Below are 24234 nucleotides of genomic sequence, written 5' to 3'. Positions count from 1 at the left end.
GCTGGCACCATGACCATGCTATTGAAAAACTTTGTATCTAGTGCACACCATTTATATTGGCTTAAAAATGGGTTCCTACAAAACTGAGCCCATTCTGAACCTCTTTATAAAAGAAGAAGTTAAATAACTCAGTCATGAAATGAATTTAACTTGTTTTAATAAAAATAGAAGTTTAAAAGTAGGAAGATGGAATTTTGAAAGGCCAAGTAAGTATAATTTAAAAGGGAGAGACTGCTTTCACTGCATCTATTTTAACTATCATTTAAACATGCTTACCAGTACTGCACTAGTACGAATATCCCATTCATTTCTTTCCACCAGTAGTTTTCTGCAGCACATTACATAGCTCCATCTTTTAAGGAAGAATGTTTAAAACATATTGTTTTCAAATTACTCTCATTGTTCTGTTTACAAATCATGGCCCCTGCAATGAGCTCTGTATGGGTGGGCCCAGTACCCATGCAGAATTCTATTGAAGTCACTGGGGCTCCACATGGGTGCTAGGATCTAGCTGCAGGTTGGATTCTAAGAAGATGATACATATGTTAGGTTACACATTTACAGCTGAACAAATAATATACAGCAAATCGTTATTCGATGAATTGAGCCTCTTTTTCTGCTGGTTGAGACCAGATCATTATTTCCTCAATTTTTGTGTTTGAAATAACTTGATAAAGTTTTTGCTATTATTTGTAAATTCTGGATAGGTCACAAACAATTAGCTATGATAATTCAATACTTGATATTTGGTATTCTAGCCATGTTGGTTAGTTGATTAGTTACATAAGCAATACGGTATTGTTTCAGTTTCTTGACTGGATGAGAGTCACTTTTATAAACAAGAGGGCATGAAGAAGCCAGTCAGGCTTTGCAATAACATAATACAAATACTGAACTGTGTGTGGAAAATCATCCTTTACATGCACAGGTATTTAATTTGCTTGTGAAGAGGCATGTTTTTGTGTGTACAGATATGTGTTCAGTATATGTCTCTATCAGTAATCCAAATAGTTGGTAGATCTGAAAAAATATTTCAGCAGTTGTGTTTTTTTTAACTGCCTCTTTTAGGTAAAATACCACTGCTGGTGCTTTTTAGTGGTACAAGGAAGTCCTTGAATGCAATTGGTGTTCCATATGAATCTGTTGCAAATCTACACTTTAATGGTGCTGCATGACCCCATAAAACAAATTATGGATGTGAGTTACTGGCAGTTGCTTTTTCTAGTAACCTCTTAACATTCAGTACCCTGACTTCTGCCTTGCTATTTGTCAGAGGAAACAGTGGACTGGGGGTGACATGTCTAACCTAGGCACTGATGTGAATATTTTAAGTTCATTTGCTGAATCATGTCTGCAATGAACGTTGTCTGGATTGCATGTCTAGAAAATATGAATTCCATGTGCATTATTGTAGCACTTGATGTGTGCTTGGTGGAATAATAGTTGCAACAAACTTTGCAAATAGTTCTGTCCATTTAAATGATGTCTAGGCAAGCTTTCTTTTCTGCACTGGTTTTCAGGCACTATTTCTGATATCATTGGCTCCTTAGATTTGTTGTAATTATTTCTGTGTTTGTACAATGCTTAGCACAATAGGGTCCTTGGTTCATGACTGAAACGTTATAATAATCTTTTCAGCATCTGTTCATGTTTTGTTAATAAGCTTTTTCATGAGCTAATCAAATGAAAATGAGTCAATTACATTACATGACGACAGACAGCTAAATATTGACAAAAGTTATAAGTGCTTGTGTACAAATGCAAGACGTCTAAATACTAAGATGGGTGAACTTGAGTGCCTCGTATTAAATGAAGATATTGATGTAATAGGCATCACAGAAACTTGGTGGAACAATCATAATCAGCGGGACATGGTAATGCCAGGGTACAAAATATGTAGGAATGGCAAAGTAGGTTGCAATTGTGGGGAAGTGGCACTATATGTGAAAGAAAGCATAGAGTCAAGTATCGCAAAAACCTTAAATGAATCGGACAGTACCATAGAACTTTCTATGAACAACAAAATACTATGTACTATTCAGCCTACATACTCTTGATTTCATTTGCTTAGTCACAGGTATGTCTTGAAAGCAACCTCTTCTCAGTGGTTTTCAGTTTGTCTTTCAACCTCTCAGTGGTTTTATGGAGGTCATCAGATTTGCTTCTACATCTGCACTGAATTTCAAGTTTGATTGGGCCATGATCTGCTATAAGCCAGCACTTAAAGTGTTATGTGTATACTCACTTTTTGCTTGCAGATTGACCCAAATCCTTTTCCTGTGCCCAGCCTGAGTAGCTGGGTTGGATGCTGGGTTTCTCCATGGACGATGTGTAGGAAGTGTTGGTGGGACAGAATCCTTCTTACCCTAGTGATAGAGAAACTGGAGAGCTTCTCTATGGCTGCCACTCTAGCTTCTGGGTTGGAGTATCCCCCACAGCCTTTGTGATTCCCCTCTGCATGTAGTGATCTGTGGGATGATGTGGTCAGTGGTTGATCCACCAGCCGTGTCTCAAACTCCCACCCTGGTGACAGAGGGATATTTCTCTTGCCTTCCTACAGTCTCTTATAACCACTTCAAGTGAGACACTTTCACCAGCTCTTGCTGCAATGCCTGCCTCACACTGAAGATTTTTAATATGGTTTGCCAGATTTCTGTTGCATCATCATGCTTGTGCTGCATCTTCAACACTTGAAGTTTAATCAAGTTACATGAACCTAAGGCCAAAGGTAAAGGTTTCAAACATCTCTCTTTGGCTTTGTGTTCTGTTGTAGAAGATGAAATGTTTATGAAAATACATACATAATAATATATTAAGAAAAAAACTGAACAAACATGATAGACCAGGTTACTTTGGAGTCAGTGAGTCCTACTGCTTGCCTGCATAAGAGAGTAAGAGGGTGCAAAGAGTCCACTTACTCTCCTGAGTGGGTTACTTGCATTGTCAGAGTTTGTACTGGAGGAGAGCAGCACCTGTGGGCTGCAACTTCCCTTCCTGGGTAGGTGATGGGGAATGGGCAAAATCTCCGCTCTGCTGGTCCCAAAACATCCCAGCCTTTTCACTGGAGCCAGTGCAGAAAGTGAAATAATCTCTGCTGGCAAAAGGCCTGATACAGATTACTCCCATTCTGAAGCAAAGAAACAGCAAAAACCAAGTTGTGACCCTGCTTCACAGTCTGGTTCCTATGCTGCTCAGATATGTACTTAAAAATGTAATAAACAACTTTGTTACCACAATTGAAAGATGGAAAAGCCATTGCAGGTCATCTGTTCCATTTCACTTCCAGTGCAGGATTGGCCCCTACCGTACATTTTCTAGGGTTTTATCTGATTACAAAAGTACCAGTTGCTGAATGTTATTCTAACAAGTAAAGTCTGTTAGTTCTATTTGACTTATCAAGCATTTCTTTCCCCTTTCCCAGTGCTATTTCTTTGAATGGGAGGCTAAATGGGTTCAGCTACTCACAAAGACAGAGGTACTTGTCTGGAGACTCTGATAGCTATTGAATCATCTGTGTGGATAGTTGCCAGGTTATTTAGCACATGTGTCTGTAACTGTGATACATTGGAAAAATTCAGTGTTCAATGCATCTTGAACTCATACTGCCTTCCACCTGTTTGGTGTAGTATCTAGTGGTAGTTCACTCTACTGTAATATAAAACATGCTGGAATATTAAGTGCTCAATACTTGATTGAGGTACCAAGTGGTTTCACTACTTGCTTTAGGTTTTTTCTTACACCATCTAGTTTCTTTATCTGGCTATGTTTCTTTGTGCAAATTTACAAAATGTGGGCCAGGTAGGTTTTGCATGTCTAGCTTGGATCATGGGAATCTTTCACACTGCAAAGGCCATTACTAACAAGCCACAGGTGTACACTGCAGGAGCATAGAACTGTCTCCATTTGACAATTTTTATGCCAAAAGCACATATTTCGAAGTCCAAAATGAAAGGCTGCAGGCCTGGGAAAAGTTTTCTGACTATCCATGCATACTACAGCTCCAAAAGAAGCTTACTAGAAACCCTGAAAAACATGTGACAAAATCAAACATTGATTTTTAATAAAACCCAACCTGTTACAAAATTGCACAATAGAATTGTGAGAATAATATTCAGTAAATAATTTACTTGATAAATTTTGCCTCTTTTTCTGTTCACAAAGTATTCATGAGCTGCCTACAATGTAGTCATATTTATTAGTTATTTGAAATTATTTGTGCAACATTTTCATTGCATAATTATTGGTCTTTCAATTTCAGAGCTCTTAGTTTACTGCAATTCAAGTATTCAATTTATGAACTTTTGAACAGTGTTAGTTGGTTTTACCATGTATGGCACATGGCATGTTCCTATTCCTAGATTAGATTTAACACAATTCTCTGAATCAGGTTTCTGCTGCAGAATCCTGGTGATCACTTACAATACAAAGTCTGATTATTTAGATCTTTTATACCATTGATCACTGTGTGTCACTGACCTGAGTGCAAGGAACTACCAGGGGTCGATAGATTGTTTTAGAATGATTTTGTTCCTTCCTGTGGTGTAAGATTTAGCTAGTGTCCATAGAGAACCAATACAACTCCCAAGTATCCTCCTATATGTAGTCCTGGCTGTGTCATTCCTATCACTGTTTTCGTTCAATCAGTATGTGGTTGGATAAAGTGGCACAGCAGGCACGTGTCATCAAAGCCCTGTTGCCAGTGAGTCTGCAGCGTGGTTCTGAGATGAGCTTTAATCAGCTAGATAAAAGGACTGCTTGTAAGACATGGCAAATAGGTTAGGCCAGTGGATTTCAGATCTCTTGCCTGGGAAAAAATGAGCCCAAATATACTTTAAAATCATGTATGCCATGGATCCTCTTTTTATATACATCATATATTGCTATTGCTTTCAAAAGCATTCTAGGTTTAAAATGTTTAGAAATAACTTAGATATGGCAAAAACCCATTTCCATTTAAATGGAATGACTGACTCATATTGTTTCTTTGCATTATAATGTGCAGAATGTAATTTTGTTTACAAGCATCAACTTTCAGTAAAGTTTTTCTGGAAATAAATGAGCCTGATCCAAAGCCTACTGAAGTTAATATAATGTCCCATTGATTGCATAGGGCTTTGTATCAGGCCCTATAAAAAGATTTTGCTGTATTTGTTTTTATATCTCTTACTTTAAGCTGTATTTGTCTAATATGTTACAAGTGTATTCAAACATCTATATTTAAATATCTCAATATTAACTTTGTTTTAAATTGAACTTCGAAACCACATATTTTACAAATACATTTTTCTAAAGAGGCAAGATACAATTGAAAATTATTTACAGATTCCCCCTCTCCATTCTTCTGCTTTCACATTTAACCCAACTTAAAATGTTTCTATTACTCCTATTTGCAGAACCAAGATGGATCATGTATCCAATCAGTCAATCTTATTCTTAATCAGGATCCCAAGAGGCAAGTGACTCTGACTCATTCAGGAGATGTTTTGATATATGATCAGTACAAAATTAGCCTGCCCTATTCAGATGGTAAGGAATAATAAATACATAAGTAAATAATGCGTATCAAGTACCAAAGCCGTATTTTAAAAACCGTGTGTATGAATTATGTTGTTGCCATTGACACATTGCTAATTCCCCATAGGATGGCACCAACTGGTGTTTCACTAACTAACTGCAGTGGTATTTAATGCCTTGATGACAAAAATATTCAGTATTAGTATTATGCCAAAAGCCTCTTACATGAAGATAAAGTGAATTGTACCTTTGACAGGCCCATAGTCTATCACTCAGACTACAAGTTCCTTTAGTTCTGTCCTAAAAGCAAAATTTTCTCCAATCGTCATTGTATGTCTTGACTCTGACTTTTCTCCTCTCATTACTCATACAGAACTCACAGCAATGTCAGTGGGAGTTCTTCTTGCTCTACTTACGTAGCATATTGGTGTTGAGATCCACCTGAGATCCACCAGAGGAGTTCTGCCTTAAGTTTGGGTTTTGTATTTTCTTGCCTCAACCCAGTGCATTTTTAATATACCATCGTTGGGAGAGTCAAGTATTTTGCATATTAAACCATAGCCCCATCCTGCAAGGATCTGTGTTGACTTCAGTGAGAGCTTAAGGGCACTTGGCATCTTGCAGGATCAGGCTCTGTGAGAACTGTCCAAAATGTCTGTGCTTCATGCAGTACATTGCCACCAGCATGATGATGTCACCTGCCTACAGCTGATTATCTGAAAGAATTGTGTTTTTAAAACTATTTGATTCTACTTACTCTTTATGAAGTTGCAGTGATCCTTTGATGTGTTTTTACACAACTTGAGAGAATGTATCAAACATTTAGTTTGCCTTATGAGACAGTAAAATACGTCCTATTCTCCTGTGATATATCACTGTTGCTTTTTTGGGGGTTCAGAATATGGAAAATGTAACTGACATAAAATAAAAAGTATTGAAATTAGAACAAGGTTCTTAACCATTTTCTTTCAACTTACCTTTTTTCTCCTTCCCCTCCCAACCAGATTCTTTTGAAATCAGGAAGCTCTCCTCTGTGTTTTTGCAAGTAAAGACCAACACTGGACTACAGATACTGTATGACAGGCAGGGGCTAAGGCTCTATCTTCAAGTTGATGACCGATGGAAGGATGATACTGTGGGTCTTTGTGGAACCTTCAATGGGAACATTCAGGATGACTTTTTGTATGAATGACTACTGTCTTTTTTCATATATGTAGAGTGGTATAGAAAATATGCATGCTGAAGATTCTTGGACAGATACCAAGAGTTTGACTTCATATTTCCCCCTTCTCTCCCTCAGAATGCTGGAACTGAGAAGTTGGTTTTGATTTGCTAGAAGGGGAAACCTTTAAGACAATATAAACCTCATTGATGTTGATGTCTTTTTTTAAATGAAAATAATCATATAAAAATACACTAGAATATAAACAAGTTCTAGTAGCTCCCAGACCTAGTTTATTTGGAGATTTGTGCCTGAAAATGTCTCCTTCCTGAAGGACTTTCTGCTTCCTCGCAAGCCTTTCCTTATCTCTTTCCAGATCCTAGTCTCCACTACTATTCTAATCTCCTTTCTCCAACAGAGTTCCCATTGTGCTGAGTCTTGCAGCGCAGCAGTAGATTTCAAAATGAATTTGCCTGTTGTTTGAGCTTCACTTTGTTGTGAATGCATTGGAACACAGTTAGAGCTGCATGAGCACTCCAGTGAAACATATTAAATCTGGTCCGTTTTGCCCTGAAGTCTGTGTGCAGTCTTGCAGACCCAGCACAGTGAAGTGGCTTCAGGATGAAGAAATAGTCAACTATAAAGAAGGGAGAAAGTAAAGTGGAAAGGAATGAAAAAGGATAAAGAGGAGTTAACAGAGCAGAAAGGAGTTGAGCTCATTTAGAGCAGGAGGGGACGTTCCTTTGACCTGTCAGAAGGAAAGAAAAGAAGTGATAATTTTTAAATTAAACTGAATACTTTTTGTTAAAGCTAGTAAAAAAATAGGAACATTTTTACACAAAAATGTCCCTAATTTCTTTGAAAAGTTTTAGAACTATTTTTTCCCTCCAACTAGCTCTACTTTTTATTTTAAAGATACAAAGAATCATCAGGTAACACTGCCTAGATCACACTGGGATGTGCCATAAATTTGCCAACGGTATTTACAAGATGCCACAATATTCTTACATTCTTAAAAGTTTAATTCACAATCATCAGATGTTTGCAACACACCTCTCAATCTCCAAACCTGCCCATCTGTAACACAAGCCATCCAAATGGGTGACAAATGGCTGAAATGTGACAGCTGCACCATAACTGGCAGATTACAGTGTTTAAGTAAAAAACCATAATTGAGATCGAATGCCATAATTGACAAATTATAATGGTTTTTAAGGGTCTTTTCTCACTGTGTGAAGCACATGATCTGGTTATGCAATCTCTTAGGGTACATCTACATCGCAATAAAAGACCTGTGACACGGCCATGGCTGGCCCGGGTCAGCTGACTTCGGCTTGCGGTGCTCTAGCCATGGGACTAAAAGTTGCTGTGTAGGGGCTTGGGCTGGATCCTGGGCTCTGAATCCCGGCAAAGTGGGTGGGTCTTCGAGCCTGGGCTCCAGCCGAAGCCCGAATGTCTACACTGCAATTTTTAACCCAGCAGCCTGATCCCTGTGAGCCTGAGACAGTTGAGCCAGGCTCTGAGGCTTGGTGCTGTGGAGTTTTTATTGCAGCATAGATGTACCCACAACCTCCTGCCCATCCCCAATTAACCTGTAACAGATTACAAACCTGGTTGATTTGCTTTACACAGTGATAAAAGCTCCTTAAAAACCATTCGTCCAACAAAATATACAGGTATCATACAGAGGTGAAGCTCAAGTGAGAGCGGGTGTATGCATGGCTATGGCAGTGGGGTCCTGGCCCAGACTACCCCCAAAATGAATGAATGCAGCCTCCCTCTCTACAGAGGATGCCGCCTACTCCATTATTGTGGCTTTTCCACAAAAAATGCTGCATGTCCCCACCCCAGTTAATACAATCCTCCCACACACTGCTCCAGCATTAATGCAACTCCCCTGTCCCCACAATACACAAAAGGTCCCCCTCACATATATATGAAATAAATGCAATTCTAGTTACTGCTGGCTGACTCCTTTATACCTTGCAGCTGCTGCTGCACCTCTGCTGTTTTTTCTGGGGCCAAGCAACACTCAGCTGCTCCTTCTGTCACATCTCTGGGCCGCTTGCTTCTCCGCCCCTTCCCTTTTTCTTCCAGGGACCAGAGAGAGTCCTGGCAGGGGAGATGGCCAGGAGCAGACAGAGGATTCTAGGTAGGGGAAAGATGAGGAAGGAGTGGAATGGAAAAGGTACTATTTTTACCAGAGGAAGGACAGAGGAGTGAGCAGGAAAAGCACAGGGTATTTCTACACAGCAATTTAACACCTGTGGCTGGCCAGCGTCAGCAGGCTCAGGCTCACAGGGCTCGGGCTGCAGGGCTGTAAAATTGCAGCATAGACATTTTGGGTCGGGCTGGAGCCCGGACTCTGGGATCCATGCCAACATTGCACTTTTATTGCCCCTCAATCTGAGCCCCTTGAGCCTGAGTCTGCTGACACAGGCCAGCCGTGGGTGTTTAACTGCTGTGTAGACATACCCTCCTGTTGGAGCACTGCCCAAGAATGCAGTGAGACAGGGATGCTGACCAACTTCATTGCAGGATGTGATGCAGTTGAGCAGTCATGTTGTAAATTTGTGATGTTGTCAGTGACTGACCTTTGTCTTGCAAAAGATCTCCAGTAGGAGTACCTGAAAGCACCCCACAGCTGTTTGGAAACTCCTGGAAAACTTCATCGGCATGTGCCCCTGGGTATGACCATTCACCAATGGACCCATGTGATATTCACTTACAGGCAGGTGAGCAGTAAAGATCAATCATTATTGATTTGACACCAAAATGTTTCATCCTGCTGTATCTCTGAGCCCGAGCCACAACAGCTAAACAACTCTTTTTAGTGCACTAGTACGAGCCCCACTAGCACAAGTGCGTGGATCCAGGCTGGGAGTCTTGGTCCCAGATGCAGTATAGACATGCCCACAAGGCCCAGATCCGGAAAGGTTCTTAGGTGTCTAAGTCCCAGTTTTGGGCTCCACTGTGATCCACAGAACTCCTGCTTGGCTATTGTCTAATCCTGTAGGCACCTGTGTTTCTGCTTCTGGGCATGTGCACTGCTGCCTTACTCTAGGCCACCAGGTACCTCTCTCATACCTACGGCCCAAAGCAATTCACAAATTGCAGGAGAAAAAACATTTGTCCACCTAACTCACCTGCAGGGGCTGATCCAGTAGGTGTGCTTAGAGACTGCCTGCTGGATTGAGTCCCATTCAAAATGGTTGTGGTGGTGATGCCGACCCTATAACTTGTAGCACAGTGGTAAGAGCTCTCATCTGGGAGGTGGCAAAGCCAGGGTCCAGTTCCCCATCTCCAATGACTATCTAATTGTTTATCCAAAGCAGAATAGCTTCAACACCAGAATATCCTGTAGCTCAGTGGTTACAGCAGACTCCTCAGTGGTGGGAAGCTGCTGTTCAAATCCTTTCCATGCTTCAGGCAGAAGGGGGGACCTGGGTCTCCCACCTCCCAGGTGAGTGCTCTAACCACTGGGTTAAAAGTTCTAAACTGGGTACCATCACCACCACCCATTTTGTGTGGTGTTAGGCAGATACCACTACCACCTTCTCCTTCTCCTATCATTTGATGTGGAGTGAGGCAGGTGCCTAACGCATTCTCACAAGAAATGACTTGAGTGTGTAAGCTGCTTGACTCTAGGAGAGGGGTTCCCTTTTGTGGATGACTAGCAGAAATAGCCATCTCCCTACAGCCTGGACTTAGTGCCTATCTCTGTGAGAGGGGCAGGGCTTAGGACACATCTCTCTCATCGGCATCTTCCATTGGCTAGTTTGGCTTTGTGGATCGCAGTGTTATTACTGTGTTTTTCTAGGCTTAGCATCACAATGCCTAAATCCCTTTACGGAGCTGGGCCTGACTGCTTCTCCAGCCATCAGTGCAATTTCTATTGATAGCAATGGAAGTTACACATACAGATCTACTATAGAGTAAAATATGTTCATAAATCTCTTGCTATGGTCAGCTTCAATAAACAGTACTACTTCCTCCTCTAAGAACTCTACCAAGTGTTAATAGTTTTGGAGCTAAAATATGTTTGTTTTAATGTATTACCTTAACAGCCTCTTATGCAGCAGAAGCTTGTAGCATCGTTACAAAAGAACTCTTTGCTCCTTGCCACACCTATCTGAGTCCTATTTCCTATTTTGAGCAGTGCAGAAGGGACACCTGCAAATGTGGCCAGATTTGTTTGTGCTCTGCTTTAGCCAATTATGCTCATCAATGCCGAAGACATGGAGTGATAATAGATTTTAGGTCTAGCATCCCAGACTGTGGTAAGTTGTCTTTCAGTTGAGGTCTAATAACTTAATGTCATAGGTTTTATGCATGGTGGTGAACAAACTAAATGGGATGTTGCCTATTCCATATATGGGACCAATGAATTATAGTCCATTCTTTTTATACACAGTACTAGGATGAGGTTCCTTTTCTCACCAAATCAGAATAAATGCTGTAATTTATCAGAAGGTCATTTCTAATAGCTCTTTCTCTGTTCTCTCACTCACACATCATAACATATAATTCTCTTATCTGAGAATCAAGGCTGAATTGTTTTCAAAACAGGCTAGGGAAGACACATCTTCCACTATTTTTGTGTGTCTAAATCTCCTAGACTACTTTGAATATCTCATCCCAAATGTCTGTATTGGTGCAGTTCATGGGATGGATAAATAGCTTCTGGTTCTCTCTAATCAGAGTAGGGCTCTGTGGATTTTTTAAACTAGATCATTGATGAATTAAGGTGTTGATATCATAGCTAAGGTAAGGTAGCGGAAATCCACATTTGAAAGATTTGAAATCCTCCAACAATTCTTCAAGAACCTGAGTCTCTTTTTTCCCCCATTGATACGTGGCAGTTGTGGTCGATCCCTCAGTTAGTGGAACTACACTAGACTGCATGTGTTCTTGACTTTGCAAACAAAATTTCAGACTGTGTGATTCAACAGCTGTAAAGCACCAACATCTTAATCAGTTGCTTCATTGTGTTTTTGTTTAAGATGTTGTGCACTGTTCAAAGCACTCACTTGAGAGCCACGCATGTTGAGAGTTATAAAGACAAAAGGCCAGAGTCTGGTCTCAGTTACACCAGTGTAAATCTGGATTAACTGCACTGATTTCATTGAATTGACACTGGTTTTAAATCTGTGTAATTTATATCCCTTGGTGTTATAATAGCAATTCTAATGTAACTGGGATCCAAGAAATAATGATGTTTTATCAGAAAACGTGTTGCCCTAAAAACGACTTATGAGATTGGAGTGTACTTGAATCTCTTGCACTGTAATTAGAGAGATCTATTTCATTTGGATAGCTCTTTCATGTGAGGACACAAAGGAGTACAGTACCTGTGTATCTACCTGTGGCCAAACTTGCCAAACATTTTCTATGCCAGAGACATGCAGCGGTGATTGTGTTGAAGGTTGTGCTTGTCCTCTTGGAATGTATTTGAACAGCAAGACTGAAAGATGTGTACAGAGGTAGGTATAACTTGCAGCGTTGACAGTGAGTCTAAGTACCACTTTAAATGTGTACATTTATATTTTCAAATCCAAGAGAGAGTTTAGAAACTATGAGTGCTTTGTGTATTCTGTAGAACAATATACATCTCCCCTAGATCTGGCAGGCTTTTAGTATCACACAGAATCATGTTAATCAGGAAACTTGCAATCCTTTGATTCTTAAACTCACCTTACACAATTTGGTGTGCTGTTTTGAAAGGCCAATTCTTAGCAGTGCAAAAAGCAGAGATAAAGATGTTCTTTCAAAAGACAGTTTTTATTATAGTATCCACTGAATTTCATCATTGCTTTATCAATGAATTCCACATACAGTTCTGGTGCCTTAACATTTCACCTGTCCTGCAGGAAAGGAGTGCCTTATTTATGGACCTTTTTGTTATTCAATAGAGTTCCCCCTGCAGAGCAGACAGTCCCCATGAAAGCTAAAATTGTAAAGCTCCAGGTCTTATAACGTGGTATTGATGATGATCAGTCTTTACATGCTAGCTGTTTTTGAATATTGGAGAGGTAAAAAGGGTAGGGACTTTGCTAGTGCTATTGATTTTATATGGAAAGCACTCATATACTATGGTGATGGGCATCAGTATGAAACCTAGATAGATAGATAAGCAATGCCATGCTGTGCCCTGTTTTTATCTATCAGCTTTACCAAAATTGTGCATTTTCAGTCCTGAGACCACATCCACTTCTACAAACATTAGAATGAATTCTTTTAATCTTCTAAATAAATGACTGCTGACAATACTTGGTGACACTGAACCAGATCCTCAATTACACTGGTGTAAATTTGGAATAACTTCCTTGACTTCAAATGAGTTACTTGTGTTTTACACTGATGCAGCTGGGATCATACTGCCATATATTTCTTTCAGCATAAAAAAGCATATGGGGTAAAATACTAGCCCCATTAAAGTCAATGGCAAAACTCCCATTGATGTCAGTAGAGTCAGGATTTCACCTATGGAGTAGAATAAAATAATCCAGGTGGCTTCTGAGAGCTGGTGCAATATTCACGCTTCTCTACTGTGGGACCAGTAGAGATATAGAACATTCAGAGGTTGGGAATCAGGACCATAAAAAACAAATGAAAGCCAGGAATTTACATGATTGCAGTCTTAGGTTTTCATGGATCTCTCGATGCGTAGAGAGTCTTACCTTCCATGCCTTCTAGTTCTTTCACCAACAAACAATGACCACAGGGGAACCCTAGAGTCTGTCTTCTGATGGAAGTCACACAGAACTAAGGGGATTCTTAATTTCACTTAATACATTATTAACTAATTCCTGATGAACATGGAGTTAGGAGAGGGAACATGCAGTGTAGAATGTCTCTCCCCCATGCTCCATCTCTTTCCATACATCCCAATCAGCTGTACAGATTTTAAATGGAAGGAAAAGTGGTGGCCTTGTTTGCTACTCTCATGGCATTCCCTGTGGCTGTGTTCCCCCTTTTCCATGCCGTAGGCTGTAGAGATTTGCTTTGCTTCTTTACCTTTAAAAAATCTTTTTTAGAGTATAAACTATGATTTTAAAAAAAACAACTAGTATATTAAAGTGATGGTGATGGATTATTATCATTCCTCTATTACTGTCTGAAGTAGCTGCTCCAGATTTCTTTCCTATTGCTGTCTATTATACGAACTAGACCTTTGCACAATAGATAGTGTCAGAAAGCTGCTGACCTTACCTTCATGGAGACACATCTCAGTGCCCTCATGGTAACAATACCATGCTAAGGATCCAGACCAATACACCATGCAGAATAAGATCATCAACTTTTTGAACGGCCGTAATTAATGGTTAATGTGAAGGTTTTTTTTCTTCCTTATGTCTGTCTTCTAATGCATGATGTACATGTTCCCATATGATTAAAATTATTTGTTTTTCTCCTCTGTAGGAATGAGTGCCCTTGTTATTTTCAAGGAATTGAATATCCACCCGGAGAAAATATTATCACCTCTTTGGGCAAATGGTAGGGCATGCCCCTTGTTTGGGTTTTTTTCCCCTGTGCTCTGTCAAGTCATTCGCACTATCCTGTTTTATCTTTTATTGAGAATTCTGTAAACTAGCTTTAAAATGTTCGTGACTTTCTGCCTCTCTTTGGACAGCACTGTTCCTGTGAAATGCATGCTTCTAGAAATTCTCTCTGCTGTGCTTACTCTCAGAGCCTCCTGTAAGCGGGCTCCACAACACTGAAGAGATAGGCATGCAAGTTAATGGTGCAGAGAACCTTGAGGACTTCCCTGGCATCCCCAACCCCTTCCCTGGCTTTCCTCTTCCAACCTGGCAGGACTTAGACCCTTGTTGAACCCCCCTGGGATCAGGGGAATGCTGTGGAGGCAGAACTCCAATCCAGGCACTTGTTAAACTAATCTGAGTGCTACCAGACACATCCTTTTCACCCATTAATTTAGCCTGGCAAAGTTAAATTAGGGGATGAGTCAAATTTCAACCCCCTTCCCCTGTATCGAACATCCTATTTTACTTTCACTGCCTTTATTTGCTGGCAGAAGAGATTGCTTTGACTCTGGAAAAGTCTGGCTGGTTAATAAAACACATCAGTTAATCTTTAAAGTCTGATTTCCCATTTACCTGACTAGGCATCAGTATTGGCAAAAACCCAGTGGTATAGTGTGAATACATGCCAGTCCTTCTCATGCACTCTTGCACCAACAAGTACACTGATCCAGATAAATATATAAACTGTTCTTTGATTAAGCCTGTCTTCACTTTGGGGCCAATACTGTCTTGCCCATGGGGAGTGTACCCTGGCAACAGAGCTAGGGCAGTTCTATTGTGCATGCAAAAGAAAGGAGTGCACAGAATTTAGTGGAGGGGTGCACAGCCCTGCTTTTATGAAAGCATTTTGGACAGGATTTCCCTCTCTGTGCATATACTGGAATTATCAGATGGTTGAGATCCACTGACTGAAATGTTTTAAATTCTAAGGCCAAATTCATCTCTTCCTTGACTTCAGTGGAGTTACATCAGTTATGTGGCCCCTTGTGTTTTAACTAAAAGAATATTGTGAAATGTAGCATATTGGACTATGTATAGCGGATTTTAAAATACTTTGCACTGGTCTACATTGTGAGTAGACCTCTTAGACAGTTGTAAGATTATCTTGCTTACCTTCTGGTTAGTCATGATTTTTCTCTGGCTACACTTTAACATGGATTTATGCAGGTCAATTGATACAGAGACTGTCTTACATATGAGTTACTATATGGACAGTGGGTCTAGAGGAACTAGTCAGATTTAAGAGACATTTTAGGGTAATAATATCTGTATATATGGGAGATCACTAATAAAACTGCAGCATGTAACAGAATGTATTTGCCTAGTGCTATATACTTGTTAAAAATGGTTCGGGTCTTTCTCAGGCTCATCCAATCCTCTTTGTCCTATTGTTCCCTTAGTCTCCTTCCACTTTTAGACTTGAGTTCCTTTCATGCTTGAAACAGCCTCTTATTGTTAACTTTCTTCCAAGTGCTCTAGCGATCTTTTTTTCAACCACCTCCTCAAAAAACCCCACTTCCACTGTGATGCAGTCCCACGCCCACAACAGCACTCTCCCTCACCATTTTTGTCCTGTATTGTTTTTCCATATTTTTCTCTCTGAATTAGATTGCAAGCTCCATAAGACAGAACCTGCACCTTTAGTGCATTTGGATAGTTGTGTAAAATATATGTTGCTCCAAATACAATATTAAATAAGCAGTAGCACAGACAGAAGCATTTTTTATATTTTATTTACTGGCTGTCTAGCAGAGGTGAACTGGGGAGACCACAACTGTCACAGAAGAATAAGTGAATAGTACTAAAGTTCACTGGCTGAAATTCTCCTTCAGTATAGAACAGAATATGAATTAGAGCCAACACTATTCTTTTCTTCCCAGTGACTGAGTCACTATCTAATTTGCTACTAGAAAAGGAGGACTTGTGGCACCTTAGAGACTAACAAATTTATTTGAGCATAAGCTTTTGTGAGCTACAGCTCACTTCATCTGATGCAATTTACTACTGTTCTATAAAGTAGTAGACTATTTTGGCTGGAATTAGACAGGTACAGAAAGTGCCAGTGTTCAGTGCTGCTTTACATAATGTTTATTGCAATTATGTTTTGGGTTTAAGCAGTTCATTGGTTTTCTTTGCACTTGTTTTGTTGGCAGAGGCATGAATCTAATCACGCCTCCCCCTGTTTAGCCCCACCATATTAGCGCAATAGCGTGGGAGAAGCTTTCACGGTGACTGTTCTGCACCACCCCAGTTAGTCAGATGATCTCTCCCGATGGTGTGTGCACACTCAAAGCAGTGGGAGATACTGACTTAGATTTTTTTTTCTTTTTTTAGTAGTAAGGATATATTGAGTTGTGTTTTTCTCCAGTCCTTCTGATGCTGAAAGCTTGTCATGTAAGCCCCCCTCCTTCTCCCAGTACACTCTAATTGAAACCTTTCTTCATAAGAGTCATAATAAAAATGAGGTGTAAGTACAAGATCCGGTGATCTTGTGTGTGCTGGACATTTCTTTAATGATCTAGGTTAGGAGCAGTTGAGAAATATCAGCAACATTATGATGCTGTAACTGAGCTTTGCTTGCATTTGGAAAAAGAGGAACATACACAGCCTGAGAGACTGGAACAATTAATAGTTGTGGTTATTAATTTTTTCTGTGATTTATTTTCCTTTTTCATTGTGTTTCAGCCATGACTGAATTTTGCTTTAGTAGCTTATGGTGGCAGGACTGGGGAAGTGAAGTCCAGTGATTTTATTTTGTACAACACAGCATTTTATCTTACTGAATTGACACTGTTTTGAGCTATCTTTGGAGTCATTTGGGTTTCCATTTGACTTGCCAGTCCACTCTTCAGCATCTTTTTGGGCTTCTAAAGAGAAAAATCAATCCACTGAATATTTACAATAGTTAACCAAAAGATTTTTTTCTAAAGACTAATAGTTTACTTTGTTTATTTAGAAGGGGCTTTCTCTTACGCAGAGTTGAAGTCTAATGAATAGCTTGCTATAGCTGTGTATATGTTTTTTTTTGTTTTGTTTTTTTACTGTAGTTACATATTTGAATGTTTACTGTAAGATACATGTAACACAGTTTCACATACAGGGTCTGCTTTTGCTACCGTGGCAGTCAGTGATAAAACTCCCATTGATATCAGTTGGAACAGGACTCGACCTAGTAATGTCATCATATTTTTGAGTTAGTTCTCCATGGGCTCTATTCTTTAAACTTAGCATTTGTATTATGTAATGTTTGTTTATTACAAGGACTGTTCTATTCTTTTATTACATATAAAAGCAGCAAGATAGGCTGAAACTTGGATATACATTAAGAACCTTCTGATCAAGACCCACAAACTCCCTTATTGGTTATCTTCGTGCATACATATTTATATAATTTTATTTTGAGTAACATTTTACACATTGTTTTCAAATATAGATGAAGGGTAATATTTGAGACCTTTCTGGTTTTAATTACAGCTTCATATATTTTTTGTTGCAGCCATTGCCAAGATGGAATGATGAGCTGTGAGAACAACATTGGTAAGTGAAGAAGATGCATTAAGGCATGAAGAAGACAGACCCTGCTTCTTCCATGATGTCTCATTGATTATTGTGGGACTCTGTGAGGGCATAAAGGTCCATACAATCATCACTTGGCAGGACTGGAGCTTTAAATTAGAAATTTAACCTATAGTATAACTAAAAGTAGGGTTAGAGTAAAACAATAGATACTCTGTTGAAACTACTGGCTATCTGTGAGAAAATGCTTTTTATCAATATTTTAGTATAGCAAAATGTTTTCAGATTGATAATGCAACCTAAGTTTATTATGTAATGTAAACAGCAGATCTTCACATGGAGCAAACGTAGGCCAGATTTGTCTGACAAAATGTTGGAAAAACTGGACATTTCCAATGTTTTTACAAACTGAGATTTTGTTCCCCTCACAGTTCTAGCTAAGTGCTGTTTCTGTACTATCAGTTTTTACTTTCTCCCCAGAGTGGTATAAATGTCATAAGAATTATAATGTTGTGTATGGTGCATATGTAAAAGGAAAACATAAATAACAATTGCTTCTTGTGTTATAGTATCTTTACTCTGACTAGCAGATCCTGAGGGGCTAAGGGCTGGACTTTGTGAAAATGTTCCTGTGCATTTCAGATTAAAAAAAAGCTTAACTTGCTGTGAAGTGCAGGATGTTTCAGGTTTTTTTGAAACTGTGGGTCCTTGACTCTCCGATGAATATGGTTACTGATGGCATTGCAGGGTATCACTGCAAGTAGTGTGGGGGTACAGCAATCTCCTAGATGTCTGCTACCACACTCCGAGTTTGAGAGCAAGCCCTGTGGATGCTCCAAGCACTAGGCTCTCCAGGCTCTATCCTTCAGTTCCCCAAAACACTTGCACAGTTCAAATAATGGAGAATTCCTTTGCTACGGCAGCCAGAATAAACAAGGCAAATACCCAAGGTGTGATTTCCTTAGTGGTTAAAACAAAAAAGAGATAAAACCAACAGTTCCCAACCCAGTGCCTAGGAACAGGCCGGTCTAGGGGTATACAAAGCAAAAGGCTGCTGTGTAACCTGGCTGCACCAATCACTTGCCTGCAGTCAACAGCCCTGTGTTCTTGCTCTGACTGCCACTGGGCCCCTGCCAGCAACAGGAGAACCTCAGCCCAGCTGTCAGGTCCTTCAGATCCAGCTCTCAGGCTACCTGCTATCCACTATTCCCTCCACAGCCAGCTCCCAGCTTCTGCTCACATGCAGCCTCTGGCTCCCTCCTGAGCCAGGTAGTACTGCCCTTTCCTGTGTTTGGGGGATTATGGAACCTTCCCTGGGCTGGTTGTTAAACTTGGAGGGAACAGTGCACAGTAATGAGCAAGTAGGTTCATTAGAATACGTTTATCTTTTTTCTTCTTTTCCAACTGGATCAGATTCATAGTGTCTGTTTGGGGTTAATTGTCTGACCAGGAGTTATAGATGAACCCACCCCCATGATTGGTCAAATTAATCTCTAGTTTAAATCAGCATTTATTAATTTTCAAAGCTTTCTACCAAATCTGAAATTTCAGGAATGATGAACGTCCGCAATATTTTGTTTTCCAGTACACAACTGCCCAGCGGGCCAGATTTATGTTAACTGTAGTAATCCACAAGCTAACATGGAGTTTAGCAGAGAGAGAACCTGTGAGAATCAGCTGCTAAATCTCACCTTCTCAGGACATCTTCCTTGTCTTTCAGGATGTGTTTGTCCACAAGGGTAAGTCCAAAGTACCCGTGCCTTTCATTGCACCTGCAAAGATGGCTGTACTCTCAGTAGTGACAGTTGAATAGCTTATTGCTTTGGGTTGCTTTTATAGTGGTGAAAAACACAGCAGTTACTACTTAGAGAACTTTTGTTGTCAACGGGGAGCAAGTTCTGTTCTTAAGGACTCACCAGACAAAAGGCATGATCCTCTGGAGGCCTAAGATGGACGGGTGGTGTCAAATCTCTAATACCTCATAATAAGGATGAGGCCAGAGGGGTTTGCAAATACAGCCAGGGCTTCTTCTGATACTGCACCAACAAATGTGTTGAACTGTTTTGGCATCAAATATGGTGTATTGGTGTGCGAGGGAAAGCTGTTATAAAAGACAAAGGAGGAGATTTTCAGAGGCATGATTAGCAGTTAGGTGCCCAAATTCCATCATCTTTCAATGGGAATTAGGGCTTGTCTATACCTGAAATGACCTCACCACACATTAAGCAGTGGGGACCATTGTCTGGCTTGTTAGGAAAGGTGTGCGCCCCTTTAAGGGCTAGAAAGCTAGGGAGTGACTTTCTGCTGCAGATCAGGTCTGGAGATGCTGATCCATTCCCCCAGCTGACTGGAAGATGAGGGGAGAGGGGGCAGGGGGCGGGGCAGGGCGGGGGGAGGGCAGCAGAGGGAGACCACGACTACACAGGCCCATACTGGTGCAGGAAAAGCTCTCTTTTTATTTGGACTAAGAGGAGCAGCAGCCACCCTCCCACCCATGGAAATGGTGGAATACTGAGTTTTGGCAGGATCTGCTGTGGACACTGTGCTGGTTGCTCCTTTTCTGGGGAGCTGGGAAAGATTTTGGCCAAGGTAAAGTGGTTTGTTTGTTTGTTTTTTGCCTTCCCCACAGTAGGTTTTGGGGGGCTTAGTTGGGGCGAAAATGAAAATGCATAATCACACAGTATTTTTTTCCAGGTTTCAGAGTAGCAGCTGTATTCATCTGTATCCGTAAAAAGAAAAGGAGGACTTGTGGCACCTTAGAGACTAACCAACTTATTTGAGCATAAGCTTTCGTGAGCTACAGCTCACTTCATCGGATGCATTCAGTGGAAAATATAGTGGCAGCTGGGAGCCCCCGGGGCTCCGAGCAGCGGGGCTCAGGTGGCGATTTAAAGGGCTCCGGAGGGTAGTGGCAGTGGGAGCCTCAGGCCCTTTAAATCACCACCCAAGCTATTGCAGTGGAGCCCCGGGCCTTTTAAATTGCCACCAGGACCCCCGGGGCTCCAGCAACAGGGCTCGGATGGCGATTTAAAGGGTCTGGGGCTCCAGTTGCCACTACTGCTCCGGGTCCTTTAAATCATCCCCGGAGCCTGCCGGAGCCCTGGGGTAACAGTGGTGGGGCTCCGGCGGCTATTTAAAGGGCCCAGGGTGGTAACGGCAGCCGGAGCCCCGGACCCTTTAAATCTCCGCCCGAGCCCTGACTCTTTAAATCGTCCCCGGAGCCCTGCTGCCACTGCGGCAGCTATTTAAAGGGCCTGGGTCGGTAGCTGCGACAGGAGCCCCGGGCCCTTTAAATCGCCACCCGAGCCCTACTGCCGCTTTACCAGGGCTCTGGCAGCAGGGCTCTGGTGGTAATTTAAAGGTCCCGGGGCTCTAGCCGCTGCTGGGAGCCCCAGGACCTTTAAATTGCCGCCTGGGGAAGCCGATCCGCCCCGGTACAGCGCCCGGGCTCTTGCCGGTATGCCGTACCAGGGAGTACTGGCTTACTTTCACCTCTGCCCCCAAAACTCTATATTCTGATGAATGAGAATAACTTTGACTCATCAACAATTAAGCATGTTGAGGCCTTTTTCTTTTTGGCGGAGAAAAGCTAAGGAGAGATTTTACCTTCATTCTTTGTGCCAGAGAAACATCTTTGATTTAGTGGCGCATAGTGTAAACATAAATGAAAGCTGATAGGACATTAATTCTGCTGTCTTTCCTCAGTGAATCAGACATGAAAACTAGATCAGTATAATAGATTGTGGTTGTCATGAGCTTCAGTTGGAATATTGTTTTCTGTGGAGTTCAGGAAGAATCTTTATACTTGCTTTAAAAATGATTGGTTGATGCAGTTGTGTTCTGCCCCAGGTGTATTCCCCTAGATGTAGAAATATTTCCAGATGAAGTCATTTGGAGCAGTGGATGATCACCAATTCTGAATACTAAGCTGTAGCATGTAAAGTTGGGTATCCCAAATTATAGGCCACTTTTGAAAATTTGGCCCAGTATCTCTACTGGTGCCCAGCGGAGTTGACCATGATAGCTGGAGAGTGAATATTGTTCTGTGAATTAGACAAAGTAGTGTTTCTAATATTCTTATTTTTGGGGAGAAGTACTGATGTAACATTCTTAAATTTGCATTACACTTTATACAAACTGAGCCAGAACATTTGTTCTGAACTATGAAATTGAATGTTGGTCTGAATCCAGCCCCCAAAATGATTTTATGTTATAATTCCTTCTTCTAATACTCCCACATTTTAAATAAGAGTGCTGAATTAGAAATCCTGATTAGCTTTTCCATAACAGTTGTTTCCTAAAGTCCAAAAATTCAAGCAGTTAATTAAAGTTGATGCAGAAAAATATTGGTCAAAAATCAAAAATGAAAAAATAAAGATTTATAGACATGAGTTATCAATATATTTAAGACAAGACCTACTGACCATATAAAGACATGCAGTCTTAGATACAATGACAGCCAGATGAGCTTAATTTTATAGAATACAGAGAAGATCTAGTTTACCTAAATAATATAAGGAGAACAAATGCACACACCTGAAAATTAAAGATAAATACACAAAATTTAGAACTATTTTTTTTTCTGAGAAATATCAATTTTTGGAATATTCTTTCCCTGAAGTAGTAGAAGTACAAAATATAGACTGATCACTACATTTGGGGTCAGAGTAATTTTTTTCCATACTGGTAGGGACATTTTGGAACACTGAACCATGCACTGAACATTGAGTTTCCTTTAGTGCAATGAGCAGAGGTTAGGAGACAAGATGTCATGGGGATAAATTAGAGTAATTACTAGTAAAAAATCAGTCATCCTCTTCTGACCTTGTAGAGGGAGCAGATGAATGTTAAATGTGTGACACAGACCTTGAGTCTCACTGTGCAGTTAAAACTCGAAGGAGGCAAATAGATGAGAATTATATATCTTTTAAATGTACAAAAGAAAAAAAAAACAAAATTCAAAGCCTTCAAACAAGGGGATTATTGAACAAAAAAATTAAGGAAGAGCTCTGACACCAAGGAGGAATCAGTATAAATTGTCTTTTTAATTTACAACTAAATTAATGTCTTATGACATATTAATATTGTGTCAGTCCAGGAACTAAGTGAATCCATACATATTACCAGTCTGACAACGGTAATTATGTCAGCCTTTACTGTATTGACAGACCAAGTTAATGCTAAATAATTGGTAGGATTTCTCCCAAAGCTCCTGCATACTTTGTCTGAATGTAGTTTGTATCATCATCATTAAATATGAAAAAGTTACTATGCAAAAAGAAAGGAGATGTCACAAGGTTAAAAAAATAAGGGAGATATATTAAATACCTTCCATTAAGGAGGTAATCTGTTAATTGATTCAGTATCACTCATCTCTTCTTTTATGTGAATACAGAGTTGTGTTATGGTTCTCACAGTACGTATATAGAATTTTACATGACACCAGATTGATTTAGTTAGTTAGTTAGTTAGTTAAAATTTCTTGCATCTGTTTGGTTTCTTTCATAAAGCCATTATTCATCTACCCACTGGCATTTATTTGTTGTGATTTGTGTTTGCTACGTGTGTTTGTGTGGGTATTGCTTTACAAAATTAATAAAATATATGAAATTTAAAGATGAAATAGTAGTGTGATCTCAAGTATCATGGTTTGTGATTATGAACAGTAATCCCAGTAACAATCATTGCTACACACAAACTGAATTATTGGAGATATGTCTTTATTATGTGCAAATTATATAGGGTTGTTTGCTTGCTGACAATTTGCATGCCAATCATGTCTGAGGCTTCTTTTACATATTCTTCTAAAATGATCATATATTACATACATATGATGTTCATAATTGAAGTCACTTTAGAAAGGAAGGGGATTTTTCTTAAGGCTCGTCTATTACGATCCAAGACATACATTTACTTCTACTCAAACCATGATATCATCTTTGTGAGGTTTCACTTAAATTGGTTTAGATTAATTTGGTAATTTACTGTTAAAAACTGACGTGATTGAAACAAGGGTTAAATTAATTTAAATGTGTCTGTATTAGGAGTTTGTATCAGTTTAACTAGATTGATATTCTTTAGTTGACTTAGTAAAGTGGTGCAACTTTCCTAGTATAAAAAAGTTCTGGAATTATTTAAAGCAAGTATATTGTAGATTGAAGCTGTTTCCAGTTTTTTCACTAATACAATTGGCCAAAACATTAAAGTTGGCTACATCTAACACACAGACTCTCTTGATGCAGTAGGTGAAGAGTTGGAAATATATTTAAAAATAATTTTAGATCCTAGCAGACAGGCAAGAACTTCACATCACTTGTTCTAGGATTCTTTCTTTGTTGTGCTCAGAGTATTCTGTTAGAGCTCTTGATCGAATAGTACAACATGAAATCTAAGATGCATATAAAATAAGAGAATGATTTACGATATCTGATAGTATAAAGTACCTATATTTTCAGTATCTCAGTCAGTTTACATCAGTTACTCTTAGGACAATATGAA

The 24234-nt window shown here is 39.9% G+C and overlaps 1 protein-coding gene across 1 annotated transcript in view; it reads left to right on the top strand.

Moving 5' to 3' along the window:
• OTOG (otogelin) overlaps positions 1-24234 on the top strand; it is a 165279-nt gene that overhangs the window by 43076 nt on the left and 97969 nt on the right. Inside the window, exons 16-23 of the mRNA XM_077820059.1 lie at positions 5394-5526; positions 6519-6696; positions 9287-9411; positions 10744-10956; positions 11994-12159; positions 14099-14173; positions 17717-17757; positions 19322-19475. Coding sequence (XP_077676185.1) covers positions 5394-5526; positions 6519-6696; positions 9287-9411; positions 10744-10956; positions 11994-12159; positions 14099-14173; positions 17717-17757; positions 19322-19475 — 1085 coding nt within the window. The remainder of the gene's footprint in view (positions 1-5393; positions 5527-6518; positions 6697-9286; positions 9412-10743; positions 10957-11993; positions 12160-14098; positions 14174-17716; positions 17758-19321; positions 19476-24234) is intronic.

This window comes from Eretmochelys imbricata, chromosome 6, assembly GCF_965152235.1.
Source record: "Eretmochelys imbricata isolate rEreImb1 chromosome 6, rEreImb1.hap1, whole genome shotgun sequence".
Taxonomy (NCBI): Eukaryota; Metazoa; Chordata; order Testudines; family Cheloniidae; genus Eretmochelys; species Eretmochelys imbricata.
This window is presented reverse-complemented; position numbering and strand designations above follow the sequence as displayed.